The sequence below is a fragment of the Jaculus jaculus genome, chromosome 9 (assembly GCF_020740685.1).
Source record: "Jaculus jaculus isolate mJacJac1 chromosome 9, mJacJac1.mat.Y.cur, whole genome shotgun sequence".
NCBI classification, from domain to species: Eukaryota; Metazoa; Chordata; class Mammalia; order Rodentia; family Dipodidae; genus Jaculus; species Jaculus jaculus.
Window position 1 is genome coordinate 14,026,968 of NC_059110.1, and position 20,591 is coordinate 14,047,558.

A 20,591-nucleotide genomic window follows, 5' to 3' on the forward strand; every position below is an offset into this window, starting at 1 on the left:
CTCCACCTACCAGCTGCTGAAATTACAGATGTACCACCACCCACTTGTAATTTGCATGGGGCAGGGGATCCGATCTCTGGATCTCATGCTAGCTGAGCAAGGGTTCTATCCATTGAGCCATCTCCCCAGCCCCAAACTTTTCGTTTCTAGAGAGTAAAGATGGTACTTTTTATGGGATGCATGATATTAAATAGAGATTAGATTAAACTGTATGTCAAAACACTTAAACACTTTTTAGCCCAAACAATCTTAACACATTTTAATTATGTTGCTATGAAATTATGTAAGTGTTCAAAAGAGTTGAGGTGGACTGTCATGGGGGAAACACAAATGGAAGAGATGTTTTATAAACTGCACTATAAAATGATCACATTGCATGTATTTTGAATGGAAAGCATTCCAGATAAGACTTCTGTGGTGAAGACAACACCGCTCTCAATAGAAAGCAGATATAAACTTGAATACAACTTTAGGTAACATAAGTCTGTTGGTGGAGATCAAGATGGCCCTGGTGAAATCATTAGCTCATCCCCTCCTCACATCCAGTCTGGGCATCTGCTTGGCACTAGAGGTGGCAGTAGCTTCATCCATAGAGGATCCTACACTCCAGACAGAGAGGTTGATGAGGGATAAAACATGACAAAAGCTGTAAGAGGAAATTAAAATAACAATGAAAAAGGAGAAGTTCAGATTACCCTGGGAGACTGAAGCAACTGTTCTCTCAATTCTGATATAAAAATATGTATTACTCAATCTTTCCTGTGATGAGCTAATCTTTCCTGTGGTCACAGATGTTATTAAAATAATAGGAATTGGATTATAGTCAGCTGATTATAATGTATAATATATATTGCATATATATGCTGATATTCTTAAGTTTTTCAAATTGAAAGCAAATACTGACTTTGAGAGTACACTGTGAAGATATTACACCTTTTCTAAAAGTGTAGGTTTTCATGCTACTTGTAAAGTGTCTTTCAGAGTACACATAAATATATCCAGCAAACGACAGCACATACACACATTTTGATTATTAATTTGCATTGATCATAGTGCTTCATCACATCTTTAATCTGACCCAGGTTAGACTTCACGTGGATCTGTCTTGACAACTCTATCTAGTAACAGGCAGTCATCAATTAGGTCACATTGTTATGCGGACATCCTGATAGGCAAGCATCCTGGAGGCTGAAAGTTAGTGGAAATTTCTTGCCTTGGGCTGAGTCAGCTTTATTTGGAGGAAGCTATTAATTCCAGCCTATGCTGGGTGTTGCTCAAACAACCGGGTCCTGTCTTAGCCACGTGTTCATCCTGTACATTAATGTAAGTCAGAACACAATGTAAAGCCATGAAAACATGACTATTAACGGCCTGGATTACAATACCAGCTCTTGACATGTAGCGTTCCCTCAGGTTCTGGTGTTCAGACACCAAGAGCTGCACAGAAAGCACACAGCAGTTTCAAGGCTCAGCCAAATATATAAGTGCTTCATGAAGTCACAGCTGTTGAGTGTTCTCACATGCCGAGCCTGTAAGCAGGCCCCCGTTACATAACAACCTGACTCCCCGCTTCACAGTTAGTGTGTTCCCTCGACCAGCTGTAAAGCAGGACAAGCACGTGGTGTCCCTCGAGTTTGCCCCAGGCTTCGCCATACCTAGCCCCGGGCTGTGGTGTGGCCTGCATGGGAGAAGTGAGAGGAGTCTTCTCGAATCACTGGCCTCCAGCTCAGAGGCTCCACAGGTTTGCAACACTTTCTGCTCCCAGTTGAGTGTCCCTCAGATCCCTCATGTATAAGTGGGAAGCTATGTTACTTAAGTGAAAAATGCCAAAAACAAGTGGGAGGTCTTTCCAAGTCATAGTTGCTATTGGTTTTTGAGGAACAGTCTCTCCTCCCCAGACACGGAAGCAGTGTTTAAGGACGTTCCTCACTACACCAAATTTTGAGCATAGTGATTTATAGATGCATGTTATTGCACTCCCGTAGCCCTCAAACAGACCCACTATTTATTTACAGAATATGACAGGTTTCCAAATCATTTTAGGAAACTGGCTATCATTCTGTCTGTAGGCATGATCCAATACAAAAAGCCAGAAGACATGACTTTGGTAACGAACTTTATTCTAGCTCATTTGGGGCCTTAGTTATCCTATAGTGCGTAACTGAAAATGTTTGCAGTATTTAAAGCCACATTTTGCTTTCCTCAGGGGAACAGTACCCTTTATCCACAGAAGACACTTTCCAAGAAAACTAGTAGACACCCAATAACATAGTACCAAGTTCTATAATCCTATGTTTTCTCATATATATGAGAAAAAAAAATATATATGCATACATATATATGTAATTTTGAAATTGGGTATAGCAGAGGTTATCAACTACAGCAATAAGATACAACAGTTATGGCAACAATATGCCAACATAATACTCATTTAAAATTGATGAATTGCATGTTTCTAGAAATGTCCATTTAAAAATTTTAGGGTGCATAAATGAAACAGTAGACAGTGAAAGCATGAATGGGGGACTGTATGTTACTTTCCAGTCACACAGATGATAGAGATTATATGGTGATTCTACAGACTGATTCATTAAGCAAGCATACCTGCCAGTTATTTACCAAATACTTGACATCACGCTTCTCATGGAAGCCCATGAGACTGTCACAGTCAGTAGGAGATCATGGTTTGTGAGAAGAGGCCAGGGATTAGACTTGGGAATGACCAGTGGCCTGGTCAGAGGAAGTACAGTGTGATGGCAACCACAGACACAGCACCCAAACGAGTTAGGTTTTAGTCCTACACCATGGGTGGCCCTGTTAGCTGTAAGGGAAGCCCAGTGTTAGGCAGGAATGGTAGCCGATGGAGCTTTTCTTGCAGAATGGACTCCATGAGGAAAGCCGTGGAAAGGAATGTGAATTGTCAAGCCAATTGTAAATTGTTCCAGTGTAATTGGAGAAGCATAGTCTGGGAAGAGGAGTGGGAACCCCCACCGGGAAAGACCTGGTATGCCACACAAATGAATCAGAACTTCACCCCGAAACTAGTGGGTAGCCACAGAGGGAATTCATGCGTTGTACCTCGTTCATGATCACAGATCAATGGACTGAGCAGGTGGCAGATCCAGAGCTGAGGAAACTAGTTAGTGATGGAGGTTACACTGTCCCATGCTTGATTCATAAGTGACAAATAAGCCAGGAGTAGCGGCAGCATTTGCTCCGATCAAATGGGGTGAACTTAAAGTTCGCCTGGCCACCGAGGCAGAAGGCACGCCATACCTTCTGGTTTGCGAGAGAAGCCATTCTTACCAATTCTATCTTGGCAAGAGAAATTTTTAAAAGCTTGAGACACTAAATAAGGCCTGCTAAATATACACAGGCCCAAGACAGCCTGTACAATGCCCACTTGCAGTCTTTGGGTCAGGAATGTACAGCAGGAATGAGAACTCCAAGCCAGGCTGCGGTAAGGGGATGGGTGTAATGGGGCTTCAGACTTTATAAGCAGTGGTGGAAGGACAAGAAGAAACTTATAACAAATCCCAGTGTTATAGCCTGGATGGGATAGAGATAGACAAGATTCTATTATTTCTTCCTGATGCCATTTCCCACCCTATCTTCCTTTTGGAAACATTGATCGAGTGTGAAGCACTTGTGTAATGCACAGATCGACTAGATACGTGAGGCTAAAGCTTCCAGGCTCACCCATGTTGGCGCATTATGGAACAAGAAGCTAGAAGCTAGGCATGGCTGAGCACAGCCCTGATCCCGGCATTTGGAAGGCAAAGGCAAGGAGGTCTTGAGTTCAAAGTCAGTATGGCCTACAGTGTGGCACCTTGTCTCCGGAACCAACAACAGGGGCTAGGTAGATGGCTCAGAGGATCAAGCTCTTGCTGGCCAAGCTGGAGTATCTGAGTTCAGTCCCCGGGCCGCATGTAAAAATAAGTGGATGCTGTGGAGGGCTTCTGTAGTCCCAGCACCCTGATGGTGATGACAAGGTAGGAGAGTTTACTGGAAGTGCAAGGTGAGCCCAGAAAATAAGTACAGTGAGACTCCAGGTGGAGAAATCCTGCCTCAAATTAGGTGGATGGACCAGCGAGGGCCCGCCTGAAAGCTGTCCTCTGAATGCCATGCGTGAGGGCCCACAGTCACACGTGAATGCACGCACACACATGTGAACTTGCACATACACACACACAAATGAAGAAAAGTAATTTAAAAATAACAACAAAGAGCCAATGACAAGCACCAGATCTACAGTGGGAAAGATTACCTGACTGGAGATCTGGGAAGAGACCAGGGAATAAAAGGAAAGCATTCCCAGAAGGGGTTGTGGGGTGCTAGTGAACACTGAAGAGGTCACGCGATGACAGGGCTAGAAACAAGGGACGTCACAGTCAAAGAAGAGAAACCAACAACGACTGGCAAGATGAGACTCATGATCCTAAGCACTGTGACCCAGCTGGGCATGAGCAGGTGGACTGAGGGTGAGAGAGTGAGTATACCTATCAAGTCCCATTGTCAGAAGATGGATTGTGAGGAAGAGAAGGAGGGAGAAAGAATGGCAAAAGAAGCTGGGCGTGGTGGTGCATGTCTGTGATCCCAACCCTCAGGAGTCTGAGGCATAAGGGTCGTGGGTTTGAGGCCAGCCTAGGCTATATAAGAAACTATAGGCTAGCCTGAGCTTCAGATTGGAACTCTTTCTCATAAGGCCAAAAAGAAAAGAAAGGGAGGGGGAGTTTAAGGAGGGAGACAGGGAGGGAAACATGGAAGTGTGTCTCGGTGTCTTAGCTAGGAGAGAGGAGACTACCTGTTTGCTGAGGAATAAGTAAGCAGGGAAAAAGAGACAGTGATGGCTGGGGGCCTCGGGACACAGATTATGGGATTTTGAGGGTAGGTAGTTGTCATCTTGAAGCAAGGAAACTTAAACAAACATTAAACACAGTTGAGTGTGAAAGAGGCTTGTGAACCTTGAATTCCACTGTGTGCATGTGTATGTGTGTGTGTGTGTATTGTATGCATTATGTGTATGCATGTGTGCATATTGCATGTGTTGTATATGTGTATCGTGTGTGCTATGTACGTATGTCCTGTGTATATGTATTGCATGTCTGCTGTGTATTTTCACATGTCTGTTGTGTGTAGGGTGTGTGTGCATTGTCCACATGTGTATCCCTGCACTCTGGGAGAATAAACGAAAATAACAAGATGGTGACAGGGTAAGGAAAGAAGAAGAACTGGTGCCCAGGCTGCTATGTGGTCGATATGTGTTAGGGACTTACCCAGGAGTTTCAGCAGCAATCACAGAATAGGCAGAAAGTTTCACAGTCAGGTGTCATGGTCACCCAAACCTCACGTCATGTACTTCTCAGTGCACAAGATGGGAGGGACTTACTTCAATTATATGGCATTTCAGGAATTTTCAACTAGAATCTCGGGAGTCACTGCCCCCAGTCTGAATTCATTCTGCTGCCTTCCCCGTCTTGAGTCTCTTACAGACCACCCCCAACCACCAGTCTTATTTCTTGCTACTAGTTTGGTTTCCCATGAGGCTGAAGCCTTCTTGAGTATTTTTCTTCAATATGTGTTTTTAAACAAGGCTCAGTATTTTAAATTGCCATAATTATCCTCAGCCATGCAATGGCAAAAGCAATGAACTTTATGATAGCAAGTCTCAGAATACAAAACGTTGCCCCCCCCCCAATCAAATTCTGTTGAAATATAGATAAATACACAGAGAGACTGTTGAAAGCACAGACATAATATCTTGACATAGTAAAATTCATTATCAATGCAATGTCACAACACAAGAAATTTTTAAAAAATCAAAATCATGAGTTTTCAACATTAGTTTTGACATTTTCTGTGTACTATGAAATTAATAAAAGGTTCTTTTTAATTGCGTCAGTGCATTTTCAACTTCATTATGTTTTCTATTACTTATTGCTAAAATGTTTAAATTAACTGTTATAAGGAATGAACTCACAAATAGTAAAATTTGGCTACATTAGTGTCTCTAAATTTATGTCTTTTTGAGAAAGGGTTTTATATATCTAAGGCTTGTCTTGAAATACTAATTCTCTTGCCTTTACCTAAATTTAATTTTTTGAATGTATACTTTAAGAAGTTTGATCAATACATTGATCAATGCATTGGATAACATTTTATGAACTCTGCCATTTCAATTATTTTTTATTTTGCTGTCACAGTTGGTCTTTAAATACATGTACTTCTTAAATCAGACATCTTCCAGGACAGCTATGAATATGACTCAACATATTTGTAGATGACAATGTCACAAAGCCATATATCCAAAAGTTGGACACTCCTTGGGTTTTCATTTTACCAAATGTAAGAATGTATTCGGCCATATGAAATGTTGATATGTTTGATTATTTTATGTTGAACAACACTGTAAACAATTGTAAAGCATAAAGTACTCTGCTATTTTTGAAATCTTCTGGTCACATAATGTCCTAGCTCCCCTAGTTTGTAGCCTCCAACAAAAGGTAAAAATCTTACACAGTTTCTCCCCATGACAGGTAGTTCCTACTGCATGCTGAACTAGACTGTCTTGTTTTCTTTTCTTGTTTTTTTCCTCCTGTTCCTATGCTCTACTTCCTCCCCCAGGACATTGCCTATTACCAAGCCTTGTCTCCTGAGAGGTTGCAGAGTGATGCTGCAAGGATTCAGCCCAGCCCCGCCACCTCCCAGGAGTTCTATGACCCAGGACTAGAGCCATCTGCTACGGCCAAGCTGGGAGATTTGCAGCGTTCTTGGGAAACCTTAAAAAATGTGGTAAGTTTTTAAAACGTGGCATTGGTCAGGATCACCACACACCCCCTGTTGCGGTCACCTTCATGTTACTGACACAGAGCAACTGACCAAGAGCAGTTTGGAAGAGGAGGCAGTCCATTTGGCTTACAGACTCAAGGGGAAGCTCATGGTGTCAGGGAAAGGCTGGCATGAGCAGAGGCTGGACATCACCTCCTGGCCTACATCAGCAGGAGAGTGTGCCACACATTGGCAAGAGGAAGCTAGCTGTAACACCCATAAGCCCACCATCAGCAACACACCTCCTCCAGTAAGGATCCAATGCCCAAATTTCCATCAGCTGGGGATCGAGCATTCAGAACACTTAAGTTTATAGGGGACACTTAATTCAAACCACTCCTTCCTAGGCATGATCTTGTGAAATACATGCCGAGTTGCACACTCACAGCACAGTTGGATGCCCTAGAGTAGAGCAGTGTGGAAAGACATGTCACAATCTGTAAGATAAGAGGTAGGAAGTGTTGATGTGATCCCTTCTCTTCCTCAGATCAGTGAGAAACAGCGCACCCTCTATGAAGCCTTGGAAAGGCAACAGAAGTATCAGGACGCCCTCCAGTCCATCTCCACAAAAATGGAGGCCATGGAGACGAAGCTCAGCGAAAGCCTCCAGCCCGGCAGGAGCCCAGAAAGCCAGATGGCTGAACACCAGGTAAAAACAGCATCAGAGCTGAGTGTGGCTTCCTGAGTGGTGGAGTCTTTGGTCTGCCCATCAGGCCCGTGTCAAGATTGCCCACTGGTAGTCCTGTGGTGTAAGCAAGACTCCTGTAATGGTGGGGATTTCTACCACCGCTTCAAGGTGAGATCTGTGAGGGAGAAAAAAATATCAACTGTGGATTCTGATTCTAAAAAGCTGGGCATATTGATGATGCTTCTGGACTTGTCTTACACACAGTATGGTTCTTTTCAGTTGTCAGATTGCTTCCATTTTGCTGTGAGCCAGTACTGTATGACCAAAGACTGTCCTCAGTCTTCCATGTCTTGGAATTAGCCAGGATGTGCCCAGTTGGGCAAAGAGGAATTCTAAGTTCTAGACTTCTAATTGTTCAGATGTCAACTATTATTTATATATTTAAGAGAGAGAATGAGAGAAAGAGGTAGATAGATAGAGGAAGAGAGAGAATGGGCACACCAGAGCCTCTAGCCACTGCAAATGAACTCCAAACACATGTGCCACCTTGTGCATCTGGTTTACGTGGGTCCTGGGGAATTGAACCTGGGTCCTTTGGTTTTGCAGGCAAGCCATAACTTAACTGCTAAGCCATCTCTCCAGCCAAAGATGTCAATTATTTTTGAAAGCTTACGTAAACTAGAGAAACCTTCAGCTTTCTCTGAGGAATATAGCTGATTACATTAATCCAGAAAGATGAAGTGAAAAAAGCATCAATCTAAAAATCCATGCTAAGAAATGCATATATGCTATATTCTGCTTAGCATTTCAATGATGTAGTCAGGTGTGCTATTAACATGAAGCCCTATTTATGTGGTATAATGGGGCTAAGTATACGGAGCCCTGTGGTCACCTGGGTACTGAGTCACTCTAATATGAGGAAACACTGTCCATCCCTAAATAAGATCCAGGACATCAGACCACCCTAAGTAAGGTAGCCTGTCATCATATTGCACGTTAATTAAGAGCTGTAGAAGACTGTGCCTGTAATTCCAGCACTGAGAAAGCTGAGGCAGGAGGATCACATGTTGCAGCCAGCCTGATCTACATAGTGAGACTCTGTCTCAAAAAACAAAACAAGACAAATTTTTAAATTTTAAAAAAAAAGAACTATAAATGCATGGTGTTAATTATGAAAATGGGGTTTCTATCGAAGACAATGAAATTTATGAGCTTTAAAAAGGAACTTTTGGGGCTGGGCAAGCATGTCTGAGATTCTGAGCTTCACCTGATGTCTCATACACTCTCCCATCCAAAACACACACACACACACACACACACACACACACACACACACACAATGGAGACACTTGGTACTTTGGTCTTTGCTCTGTATCTTTCTAGTTATAGAATCCAGTATAGCCTTGAACTTCATTGTCCAATCAAATGTAAGTGCATTCTTTTGTAATTTGGGGCCTTTCGGCATAAGGTAAAAAGGAGGACATTTCATCTAAAGACAGCATATTGAGAAATAGTGGTTTGGGTTTTTTTTTTTTTTTGACACTTGTAACTTCTTTAGATAGAGATCTAAGGACACCACATTTCTTTCCAGGCCTTACTTCACAAATACTCTTCTGCCATACCAAAGTTATCCCTCCCACCCCCACAATCTGCCAGATTAGGTTAAAAGCATGAAATTAAAATAAATCTTTGTTTTCTTACACCAGCTCAATACTCACAACTCTCAGGTCACATTGCTCTGCTGTTCTTCTCTCAACGCCCCCCCCCCCCGCCCCGTTTCCTTACTAGATCCCTGCCCTGCAGAAGCCCCTCTTCCTTCTAGGAGAGCTCACGTGGCTGTACTACACATGGCCACTTTTCCAAGCATCCAGAAAGAATGTAGGCCCTATCAGAGTATATTTGAGGGTCACACACCCGTGTTGCAAAGAGCGAGGGATCCAGGGGAAAGCTTAATAGTCTTCCTCTTTGTGTCTGCTCTTAGGTTATGTGTGCCTTTGTTCAAGGTCTGTCATCCTGCCGTCCAGGTAACTGGCCACAGCCTCCCCAGACCCTTCCCTGGCTCCCTGAGGCATTAGGCTCTGCAAGAGCACAGGGTCAGGAATTCCTTCCTGAGCTTGCAGTTTAGCTCCATCAGTGGCAACACCACCTTCCTCTCGGTCGTTAGCAGGAAAGATGCACAAATCGGAGGTAGAAAAAAACTAGTGCTTTGTGTAAAGTTGTAATGGAGAAAACTCAGAATTGCACATGTGTCCTAAATAATATGGATCAGCAGCGAATCTGTGACTTTTCTTATAATTAAGACCAACCAAGTGACTCTTTGCAATTTTCTCAAATACCGAGGGCAGAGCTTGCCATCGCAACAGTGAAACAGTGTCACTAATTTAATGATGATTACCAAACAATGGGGGGTTAATAACTATATTCATGCTTCTCTGGGAAAGGGAGAGAAACATAAAGAAAGTATCATTCAATGTAATTTTGCACATAATCACAAGTCCAACACTTTCTCTCTGAGCTGTTTCTGTTCACTTGCACTGTGTGTGTCTGTGTAAGTTCCATGGATTCTGGGACACCCACATGAAAGAGACAATCGCATCATAATATCTGAATTTGCCTGTCACTTCTGGAACAATACTTTAAAAATCTCAAGTGCTATTCTAAAGTTGCTGTTTCAAAATTTCCACTAAATGGGCGGGCCGGGTATGGTGGCGCACGCCTTTAATCCCAGCACTTGGGAGGCAGAGGTAGGAGGATCACCGTGAGTTCGAGGCCACCCTGAGACTACATAGTGAATTCCAGGTCAGCCTGGGCCAGAGTGAGACCCTACTTCGAAAAACAAACAAACAAAAACCAAAAACAAAACAATTCAAAATTTCCACTAAATGGGAGTGAGGAAGCCCAACATGTTTTTTTATAAATATATGTGTGTGTGTGTGTGTGTGTGTGTGTGTGTGTGAGTGTATGTAAGTATTTTTTTTTAATTTTTATTAACATTTTCCATGATTATAAAATATATCCCATGGTAATTCCCTCCCTCCACACCCCCACACTTTCCCATTTGAAATTCCATTCTCCATCATATTACCTCCCCATCACAATCATTGTAATTACATATATACAATATCAACCTATTAAGTATCCTCTTCCCTTCCTTTCTCTACCCTTTATGTCTCCTTTTTACCTTACTGGCCTCTGCTACTAAGTATTTTCCTTCTCACACAGAAGCCCAATCATCTGTAGCTAGGATCCACACATGAGAGAGAACATGTGGTGCTTGGCTTTCTGGGCCTGGATAACTTCACTTAGTATAATACTTTCCAGGTCCATCCATTTTTCTGCAAATTTCATAACTTCATTTTTCTTTACCGCTGAGTAGAACTCCATTGTATAAATGTGCCACATCTTTGTTATCCACTCATCTGTTGAGGGACATCTAGGCTGGTTCCATTTCCCAGCTATTATAGATTGAGCAGCAATAAACATGGTTGAGCACGTACTTCTAAGGAACTGAGATGAGTCCTTTGGATATATGCCTAGGAGTGCTATAGCTGGATCATATGGTAGATCAATCTTTAGCTGTTTTAGGAACCTCCACACTGTTTTCCACAATGGCTGGACCAGATTGCATTCCCACCAGCAGTGTAGAAGGGTTCCTTTTTTTTTCCACATCCCCGCCAACATGTATTTTTTTTTATTGGCAACTTCTGTACTTACAGACAGCAAACCATGGTATTTCCCGCCCCTCCCCCACATTCCCCTTCATAACTCTGCTCTGTGTCATATCCCCTCCCTCTCTCCAGTAGTCTCCCTTTCAATGTGATGTCATCATCTTTATCTCATATCATGAGGGTCTTGTGTAGGTATTTCTAGGCACTGCAATGTCTTGGATATTAAGGCCAAATTCTATCCAGACAGTTGTACATAAAGAGTGGTACCCTTCCTTTGGCTCTTACATTCTTTCTGTCACCTCTTCCGCAATGGACCCTGAGCCTTGGAGGGTGTGAGATGTTTCAGTGCTGGACACTCCTCTATATTGCCTTTTGGGTCATCCCAGTGGAAAAGAGAAGCTTCTCTAACCAGAAGTGAACGTAACATTAGCGTATGAGTATGAACATTTAGTGTAGGGCTTTCAGGGCAGTTTGGTGAGAGTAATATATGCATTTATCCAGACAAGAGCAGGCTTTATACCCCTAAGGCTCATGACCTCCCCTGCCATAGGCTTTTGATTAGGTTTTCAGTACCAGGCACATATTCCCTCCCATAGAGCAGGCCTTCAGTTCAGAGAGCAGCTGGTTTTCCCCAGTCATTTGGCATGCCTGGTCAAACTTGAGGTATCCAGAATCCACTGTTTTCACCACCAATGACTTCTGTCACACCTAAGGCTGCATACAGTGCAGCTTTTTCTAGCTTTCAGTTGGCTGGGCTACAGGGAGAAGGTTTTCTGCTCAGCATTAGCTTGATTGCTCAGTGATTTTGCCACTCAGTCATGTTAAGTCTTCAGCAATAGGGTCTTACCACCTCTTTCTCGTGGGAAACCAAGGGCCTTGGCATATATAGCCTATGATGTTTTGGAGGCAACAGGGACCTCCCTGGCCAACAACTCACTGGACGGTACCCCATCCCTGGCACTGAAAATTCTCTAGTAACAATTTATGCTTCTGGATGTGCCATTATTCAAGAAAGTAGATTTTCGTATGTCCTGTTCAGAATATCTTGAATTTTGATTGACCCTCCCCACTCCCCCCTTTCTTTTATACAGTCTCTTCCCCTGACCTCGCTTAGGCCTTTCCCCTCCCTGTAATCTGCTCTTCTACTTACATATATACAATACCATCGCCTTAAGACCTTCCCTCTCCTCCCTCCCCTATAGCCCTTTTCTAGCTTATGGGCCTCTGCTATTGATCTTTAGTTCCAGCTCACACACAAGTCTATACCTTTGCTTTATACGTTTAAAAAACCTGACATATGGAAGTACTCTGTTACATACTTCCCAACACTTGATTAGAAGTATTGCTTCTTATTAACCCAATCCCTACATTTTTCCTCTCCATACTTGTCCGCAGGTACCAAATTTGCGTGGCACGCCAGGTGTCTCTGCACTGTATGATGGATGAGTGGCACTGTAAGTCTTTAACGTAGGCTGTAAGCTGATGAGAGCTCTTGGGAGTTCTGAGTTCTCTGTGACTGGGACCTTCATTGTTGAGACTTCTGATTCTTGGGGCTGCCCAGGGGCAGGTAGTAGGAGGCAGAGATCTGAGGTCATTTTGTTATTGACTTTGCTTTTTTAATATGCTTAACAGATAGACTGAAAAGAACTGTACTCACGAAGATGGTTCAGAGTCAACATGATGTTCCTATTCACTCTTGATACTAAATTAATCATGTGTTCTCTGTGTTGCCCACACTATTAAAGAATCAGACATTTGAGGGCTGGAGAGATGGCTTAGCAGTTAAGCGCTTGCCTGTGAAGCCTAAGGACCCCGGTTCAAGGCTCGGTTCCCCAGGTCCCACGTTAGCCAGATGCACAAGGGGGCGCACGCGTCTGGAGTTCGTTTGCAGAGGCTGGAAGCCCTGGCGCGCCCATTCTCTCTCTCCCTCTGTCTTTCTCTCTGTGTCTGTCACTCTCAAATCAATAAATAAATAATGAACAAAAAATATTTAAAAAAAAAAAAGAATCAGACATTTGAGAAAAGCCTAATGATATATATTGATTGTACATTTTCTTTCTTTCTTTCTTTCTTTTTTGTTTCCTTGTTTTTTTGAGGTAGGGTCTTACTATAGCCCAGGCTGACCTGGAATTTACTATATAGTCTCAGACTGGCCACAAACTCATGGTGAGCCTCATACCTCTGCCTCCTGAGTGTTGGGATTAAAGGCATGTGCCATCATGCCAGGCTTAATTATACATTTTCCTTATTTTCCCCCTTTCTTTCTTTATTTGCAAGGAGAGGGAGAGAGAGAGAGAGAGAGAGAATGGGTGTGCTAGGGTCTCTGGCCACTGCAAATGAATTCCAGATGCATATGCTGCCTTGTGCATCTGGCTTTACGAGGGTACTGGGGAATCAAACCCAGGTCATTAGGCTTTGCAGGGAGGCACCTTAATAGGTGAGTCATCTCTCCAGCCCAATTGAGAAGTGGCTGGAGATTAGTAGAAATTGGGGAGCCCTCCTTGTAATCATTCATGAGCCCTCCTTGTAATCATAAGCCAGTAACCCACAGACACTCATTTCCTCTCCCCTTCCTTATTTTGCAATCAGATGTAGTCGGAGAGCAGCCAGCCACAAACTGTTCTACTAAAATTATGGCACTACTGACATATTTGACTGACAGGTTTTTTTGTAAATATTAAAATGAAATTCATACAACAGAAGTAACTATTGTGAAGTATATAATTTTAAGCATTTTTATTTTATTTTTATTTATTTGTTTGAGAGAGGTAGAGGCAGGCACACACATAGAATGGGACTGCCAGGGCCTTTGGCCTCTGCAAACAAACTCTAGATGTGTGCACCACCCTGTGCATCTGACTTACGTGAACCTGTTGAACCTGGGTTCTTTGGCCTTGCAGGCAAGTTCCCCAACTGCCAAACCATCTCTCCAGCCCAATAAAGTTTATTATTTATTGGCCCTTAGAATATCCGTGTCATATTGCCATCACTTTCACTTGTTCAGAATATTTTCAATACTCCAAATAAAATACCCTGCCCACTGAGCTTGCCTGCTGGGCCTGAGGTGGGATCAGGGGCCCAATGGGATCATCTGTAGAGTGCCAAATGCCTCTGCTCCTCACTAAAGAATATTCAGGGAACCTTCATAAGATTGCAACTTAAGTTAGAAATAGACCCATAGACTTCACTGCACACCTGGTTGGATCAGACCCACTGAGATTCAATGAGGGATGGATTATTTTCTTGCTTGTTTCTTGTGTGATTCAGACACCATCAAATTTTATCTATCCCCACTTAGATTTAAATCATGTAGTTGTGTTGAATACCTACTAAACACTTATCCAAAAGACTAGGTTTTCATAAGTGTGTGATTTGAAAACTGACTGGAGTGGTGTGAATTACCAATGCATTGTCGAGAAAACAGAAAGGCGATCATGAGCTACAGCAGACAGGGTGTGAGGAATAGTTTGAAGGTGATGTAGCCAGGATCTGGGAGAGACTGTGACTTTGAAGACTGAAATTAGAACTGGAGCGGGAAGGAGGCAGCGTAAGCGTAAATGTTTATGGAAAGCTGTGGGGTGGCAAGAAGTGAAGAGGAGGATGAGTGTGGTATGGAACCCTAAGGGCGCTCTTACTGCCTATGCAGAAGGATCAGTGCAAAAATACGCAGGGGCACCAAGAGGCCCGTGTAATTATGGAGGAGTCTTGAATGTCATAAATAACAGGGGGTTCTATAATTTGGACATTCAGGTCACCAACAAATAATCACAAAACACCAGACACAAATATCTTAAATGCAGAAGAAAGGGATTCAGACTGTAAATTCAATGCTATCTCAATTAAAAATTCCCACCAAGTCTGGGTATGGTGAATCATGGCTATATTGAGGCAAGATGATGGCAACTTTGAGCCCATTGGGCCATCTAGGAAGACCGTGTCTCAAAAACAAACAAACAAAAATCCCCACAAGTTTCATTTTCTGGAGTTTCATAAACTAACTCAAAATGCATTGCAATCCTAAATATATATTGAAACTGCAAGACATCAAAAAATAGTGAAGATTTAGGCTGGGAATGGTGGTATGTGCCTGTAATCCTGGGAAGTTGAGGCAGGAGGATCCACAGTTCAAGATTATCTTTGATTCCCTAGTGACATTGAAGGTAAACTAAGACCATATGACCCTGTCTAAAAAAATTTTAAATATTAAAAAAAAAGAAAAATTAGTCAAGACAACCAGAAAAAGATGACTGTTACTGGAAACTACATCCTACCAGAGACAGGAACGTATGCACACCTTTAAGAACTGTGACCCTGTGGTCTTTGCATAACCAGGCAAATGGATCAAAGGGATGTACTGAGAGGTCAGACCCTGATTCAACCTGCACAGGTTCTTGGCCTATGGCAAAGATTAGACTGCAAAACTATGTCTGAAATAAAAGAAATTTTGATTTCTTGATCCCTGTCTACATTAAACACAAGATCTCAGTTTATGTGGATAGTAGACCTAAATGTGAAATTAGCACTGACTAGTCTTTAGATTATGTTAAGCAGCCTGTGTATGATGAACGTTTTCTCAGTGCCTAATCCTTCATACACCAGTGGTTTGTGGAATGAAACAAGATCCTGTTTGAATTCATGACATCTAATTTCTTAACACATGCTTCTTATATCTGTCTTTCTCTTATGACAAGCTTTGGGAGACTGACACCCTTCCATTAACTTACTCTCTCAGAAACATTCTTTTATCTTGTTGTTCTTATGGGTCCTGAGGAAGTCAGGGTCTCATGCATGCCAAGACTCTACCCTACCACTAGACTGCACGTCTTGCACAGCGTCCATTTAGAAGGTCACCTGTGAAGGTACATTTGTGATGCTTTGGTAGGCACAGCTTTCTCAAATGACTTTTAAGAAAAATATTGCTGCACAATTTAAAACCTATGCTTAGCCAAAGACTCCATGAAGGAAGTCCTTTTACTATTAGGGAAAAATAGAAAACAGGCATTTCCAAGAAGTAGGAGCAGATATTTGCAGTATGCAGAACCCATAGAAACAGAGGCACACAGCATTATCCCAACTGTATGAGTAACGTATAGAGTTTTCAGTAAGTAACAGCTGAGCGGGACGCTTGGAGTTGGAAAGCACGCATAATGGTACCAAGCAGGCTACTAAGTGTCTAGTCTCAGGGGAATGTAAAGTGAAGTTGCAATGAAGCTACCCTGTGAACCCACTAGAAAGGTGGAACTATAATAATCCACTGGGCAGGTGAAGCAACAGTAGAGGAGAGCTGCTGTCTCCGCATGGAATGACAGAGGACAACCCACAATCCAGTCAGGGAGTGAAGGATGCCTTCACAGAGAATGTTCTGGGTGATCTGTTTGCACAGCGTGACAGGCAGGCCAAGGTCGGGGGAGGGGGGCGGTTGTGACAGGTCAGCAGGGTGATTAGAAAGCGTAAAAGCAGACTCGAGGAGGGAGCCAGTGGGGTTGGGAATGTAGAGTTCTGGGAATTCTCAACCTCTTGGTCAGGAGGGCGGCAGCATTGTGGTGTGCAGCTGGTGAACACCGAGAGAGAGCCTCACGTGTATTTATGCACTTTGCTGGGCATGTGTAATAAAGTCAGTGCGATCATCTATTAAAAGACAGTTTGGGGCATGGAGGGATGGTGCAGTGCCTAAAGGTGCCTGCTTGTAAATCCTGTCAGCCTGGGTTCGATTCCCCGATACCCATGTCAAGCCAGAGGCACAAAATGACAAGTGCCCGGAGTTCATCTGCAGAGAAGAAAGAAACGCTGACACTGCTTTCTGTCTCTTTCAAAAAAAAAAAAAAAATTTAAGTCAACCCAAAGGACATGATATTGGGAAGGGAGTATTTTTTCCATACCCTTTTGTTCCTTAATATTTATTGGGAGTGTACTATGAGGAGGTGCTATATACTTTCTGTAACGTCTGCAGCCTGTGAGAAGTGGTGTCTTAGTGACGCTTCTTGTGGCTTGGACTAAAAACCTGACAAAAATCAGGTTAAGGGAGGAAAGGGTTATCTCAGGTTATAGTTCCAGGTTGTTGGGGCTTGAGGCAGTGGGAGGAAACAAAGTACTGAACGTTGCTGCTCAGCCAGCTCTCTCCTTTTAACACCCTCCTCTTTTATTTTATTTATTTCTTTATTTGAGATAGAAAGAGAGAGAGGCAGATAGAGAATGGGCATGCCAGGGCCTCTAGCCACTGCAAACAAACTCCATATGCATGTGCCACCTTGTGCATCTGGCTTAGGTGGGCATGGGGGACTCGAACCTGGCTCCTTTTGGCTTCATAGGCTAGTGCCTTAACCACTAAACCATCTCTTCAGCCCTCCACTCTCCTTTTCAAAGCTACATGGGTAGCTGTTCTCCTGGCTGGTTCAATGGTAGCCCAATGAAATACCTTGCACTGGTCAGTGAGCATGTGACTTGGATGAACCGGGGGTCCTCAGTCGAGAAGGTAACTCCTAGTGTCCCCAACAGGCCCTGATGGACGAGGTTCTCATGCTGCAAGATGAGATCAACGGGCTCCAGGCCTCTCTCGCAGAGGAGCTGGTGTCAGAGTCTCAGGAGTGTGACCCTGCGGAACGGCTGGCCCTGCAGTCCACCCTCACTGTCCTGGCCGAGAGGATGACCACCATCAAGATGAAAGCGTCAGGGAAGCGGCAGCTCCTGGAGGTGAGCACCCCCCAAATGTCACCTCTGCCTTCCGTTCACAGTGACTTATGGGGTCTCTGTGTGAATTTCCCAGCCGTGAAGAATCGGCGATATGCTTCCAGCAGTCAGTCCTTTCACTCCTTTCTCACTCACTCCACACCACACATTCTGACAATGCGGAAAAGAAACTTGTGAAAAATAAATCATTGTAGAAATGCATGATGGGGTGCTACGTTTGAATAAGAGCCTTGCATGGATGTGACTAATACCTACTATAAAGAGTAAATCCTGCCTACTTACTATTACCCAATCTAAATATCATAATTCATGAAAACACACATATAATTCAGACTCCTGTGTTGATTTAAATATAGTTTGATAGACAAGTTTTGGCAATAAAAGTGTAGGTGTTAAAATCAGCTGAAATATATCTTAGAATTCTTGGTTCTGAGCATCTGAGACATTCACACAGTTGCTCCTATAACTGGTCAGACTGGAGGCTTCAGAAAGGTCTCCATAGCCTCTGGCTTCTTGTGAACTCAGATCCATGAGCTTCTCTGCTTATACTTGTCCACAATACATTTTTTATATTAAGTGAACCTTATTTTATTTAGCTATTGAGTATACCATAATTAAATGTACAATGTCCATATTGCAAGGTTTATAGGCTCCTTCTAAATTTATTTGTTGTAAGAGTAGTGAAATCATAATGCATACATGTATTTTATTTTAAAGAAATGTAAAATCAAAGCATTTCCCCTACTTACTAATTTCCTAGTTGAGCTGTTTAATTTTAAAATCATAGTAATTACTAAAATGATAAGGTTTTTTTCCAATATAATCTTGTTTTGTTAATTAGTAACTTTCTTATATGGACAAATCATGAGTTGGTCCGATTCCCCTCATGTTATTTTATATCACCTCCTTCCTACCCCATTTCACTTCTCAGTGGGTTTACTGGTGTTCACCACAGGGTTATAAGTTATTAATGTAGCAGTCAGTCACTGTGGGAGGGGCAATGCTTCATGATATTCCTTTCCACCCTGTGGCTCTTACAGTCTTTCTGTCCCCTCTTCCAGATCGTTCTCTGAGCCTTGGCTAGTGTGCTATAAGTCTACGTTAGTGTTGAGCTCTCAGCACCTTCTGGACTTCTGCTTGGATACATTTTGAGTGTCCCCATTGTCTACACCATCTCCCTGGAGGAGGTTGTCAGGATAGCAGTGAGAGCAGCACTCATGTTTAACGCACCACAGAATGATAGTTTTTAAGATGAAGTATTTAGAATATTTGAAGATTAACTTTTTAATTTCATCATATTGTTCCTAGTCTGAGACACTTGTAAGGTTTCAAAGCAATGAGGTTGGCCTGGATTTTTCAACATGAATTGTTTTTTGAGAGGCATTGAAAATCTCAGTGACCTGACCTAAAACATGGGATCTCGGGCTTTACTCCAGACACATCACAGTGGGCCACAATTTCCTACAGACATCAGTTGTCTGAAGTGTGTGGTGGCTACTCTTTTGTGTGGGACAGATGTTATTTAGTCTGCTACAGTCTGCACAACTCCCTGCCAGTTTCCAAAAACTGAGGTCAAGTCTGTTGCCATCTACCAACTGCTTTGTGCAATGTGTTTGGTTCAAATCCATGGCTTGTTTCCCTCCTGTTCATAGCAGCCCAGTCCTAAGGAATATTATTTGAGGATGCCTTCTTCAGCTCTTGGGCACATTTGTATTGTTGGGGGATCTTTGATAGGACAAGTCTCAAGACACAGATTCCGGTTTGCTGTTCTCTGAGTGAGCTGAGTCTTGGTTCCCAGCACATTCTCCCAAGTGTCCAGGGCTTGTGACTACAGCTCTAAAGAAAGCACTCAGCTCCCGATGTCCTCTGTTACATTCTCCTCAATCCCACAGGAGAAGTTAAATGATCAGCTGGAGGAACAGAGACAGGAACAGGCCCTGCAGAGGTATCGCTGTGAGGCCGACGAGCTGGACAACTGGCTGCTGAGCACCAAGGCCACCCTGGACGGCGCCCTTGCTACACCCAAGGAGCCCATGGACATGGAGGCCCAGCTGGTGGACTGCCAGGTACAAAGATGTTCTTGAAGGGAGTGTGTCTGAATCACAAAGCACATGTGTGTATGTGTGCATCTATGTGAGTGTAGTGTGTGTGCATGTGTTTTCATATGCATGTGTGTGTGTGTACGTGTGTGCAAATGAAAAGGAGGGTTGGTGCTGGGTATCTTCCTCAGTCACTCTGCACTTTGTTTCCCATGTCAAGTCTCGCACTGGAATCCGCAGCTCACCAATGCAGCTCATCTAGCTAGCACCAGCGTTCACCGGTCACTGCATCACAAGTGCTGGGATGTCAAATGGGCAAATTCTGGGGTTACAAATATGCACCCACCTGCCTGGATAAAATTTTACCTTTCCACAGAACATTTTAGAAGAGTACTGAGACCAGGATATTGATGATATCTATACTTACTAAGTAAAAGAACTATCAATTCAGTGAGAAGAATTAATATCATGAGTGAAACTTAACACCTTGAAGTTGCTCTAGGTGCTGTCACAGTTTGGGTTCTAACCATCAAACAATACTTGGGAAAATAACATTTCCAACTGCCAATTTTAGGAAGACAGAGAGGCTGGCATGTCTTTTGAAATGGGAAATTCACTTGCTGTCAGGTTAGGATTTTTGAGATAATATAAGAGACAGTTGAATGAATTTTTTTTTTTTTTTTTTTTTGGTTTTTCGAGGTAGGGTCTTACTCTAGCCCAGGCTGACCTGGAATTCACTAT

General features: G+C 43.0%; 1 protein-coding gene across 6 annotated transcripts in view; it reads left to right on the forward strand.

Moving 5' to 3' along the window:
* The window catches only part of Syne1 (spectrin repeat containing nuclear envelope protein 1), a 290,715-nt gene that overhangs the window by 108,850 nt on the left and 161,274 nt on the right, over positions 1 to 20,591 (forward strand). For all 6 annotated transcript variants that reach the window (XM_045158726.1, XM_045158729.1, XM_045158728.1 and 3 more), the window contains exons 53-56: positions 6,625 to 6,792; positions 7,316 to 7,477; positions 17,620 to 17,814; positions 19,704 to 19,877. In XM_045158726.1, the coding sequence (XP_045014661.1) occupies positions 6,625 to 6,792; positions 7,316 to 7,477; positions 17,620 to 17,814; positions 19,704 to 19,877 (699 nt within the window). The remainder of the gene's footprint in view (positions 1 to 6,624; positions 6,793 to 7,315; positions 7,478 to 17,619; positions 17,815 to 19,703; positions 19,878 to 20,591) is intronic.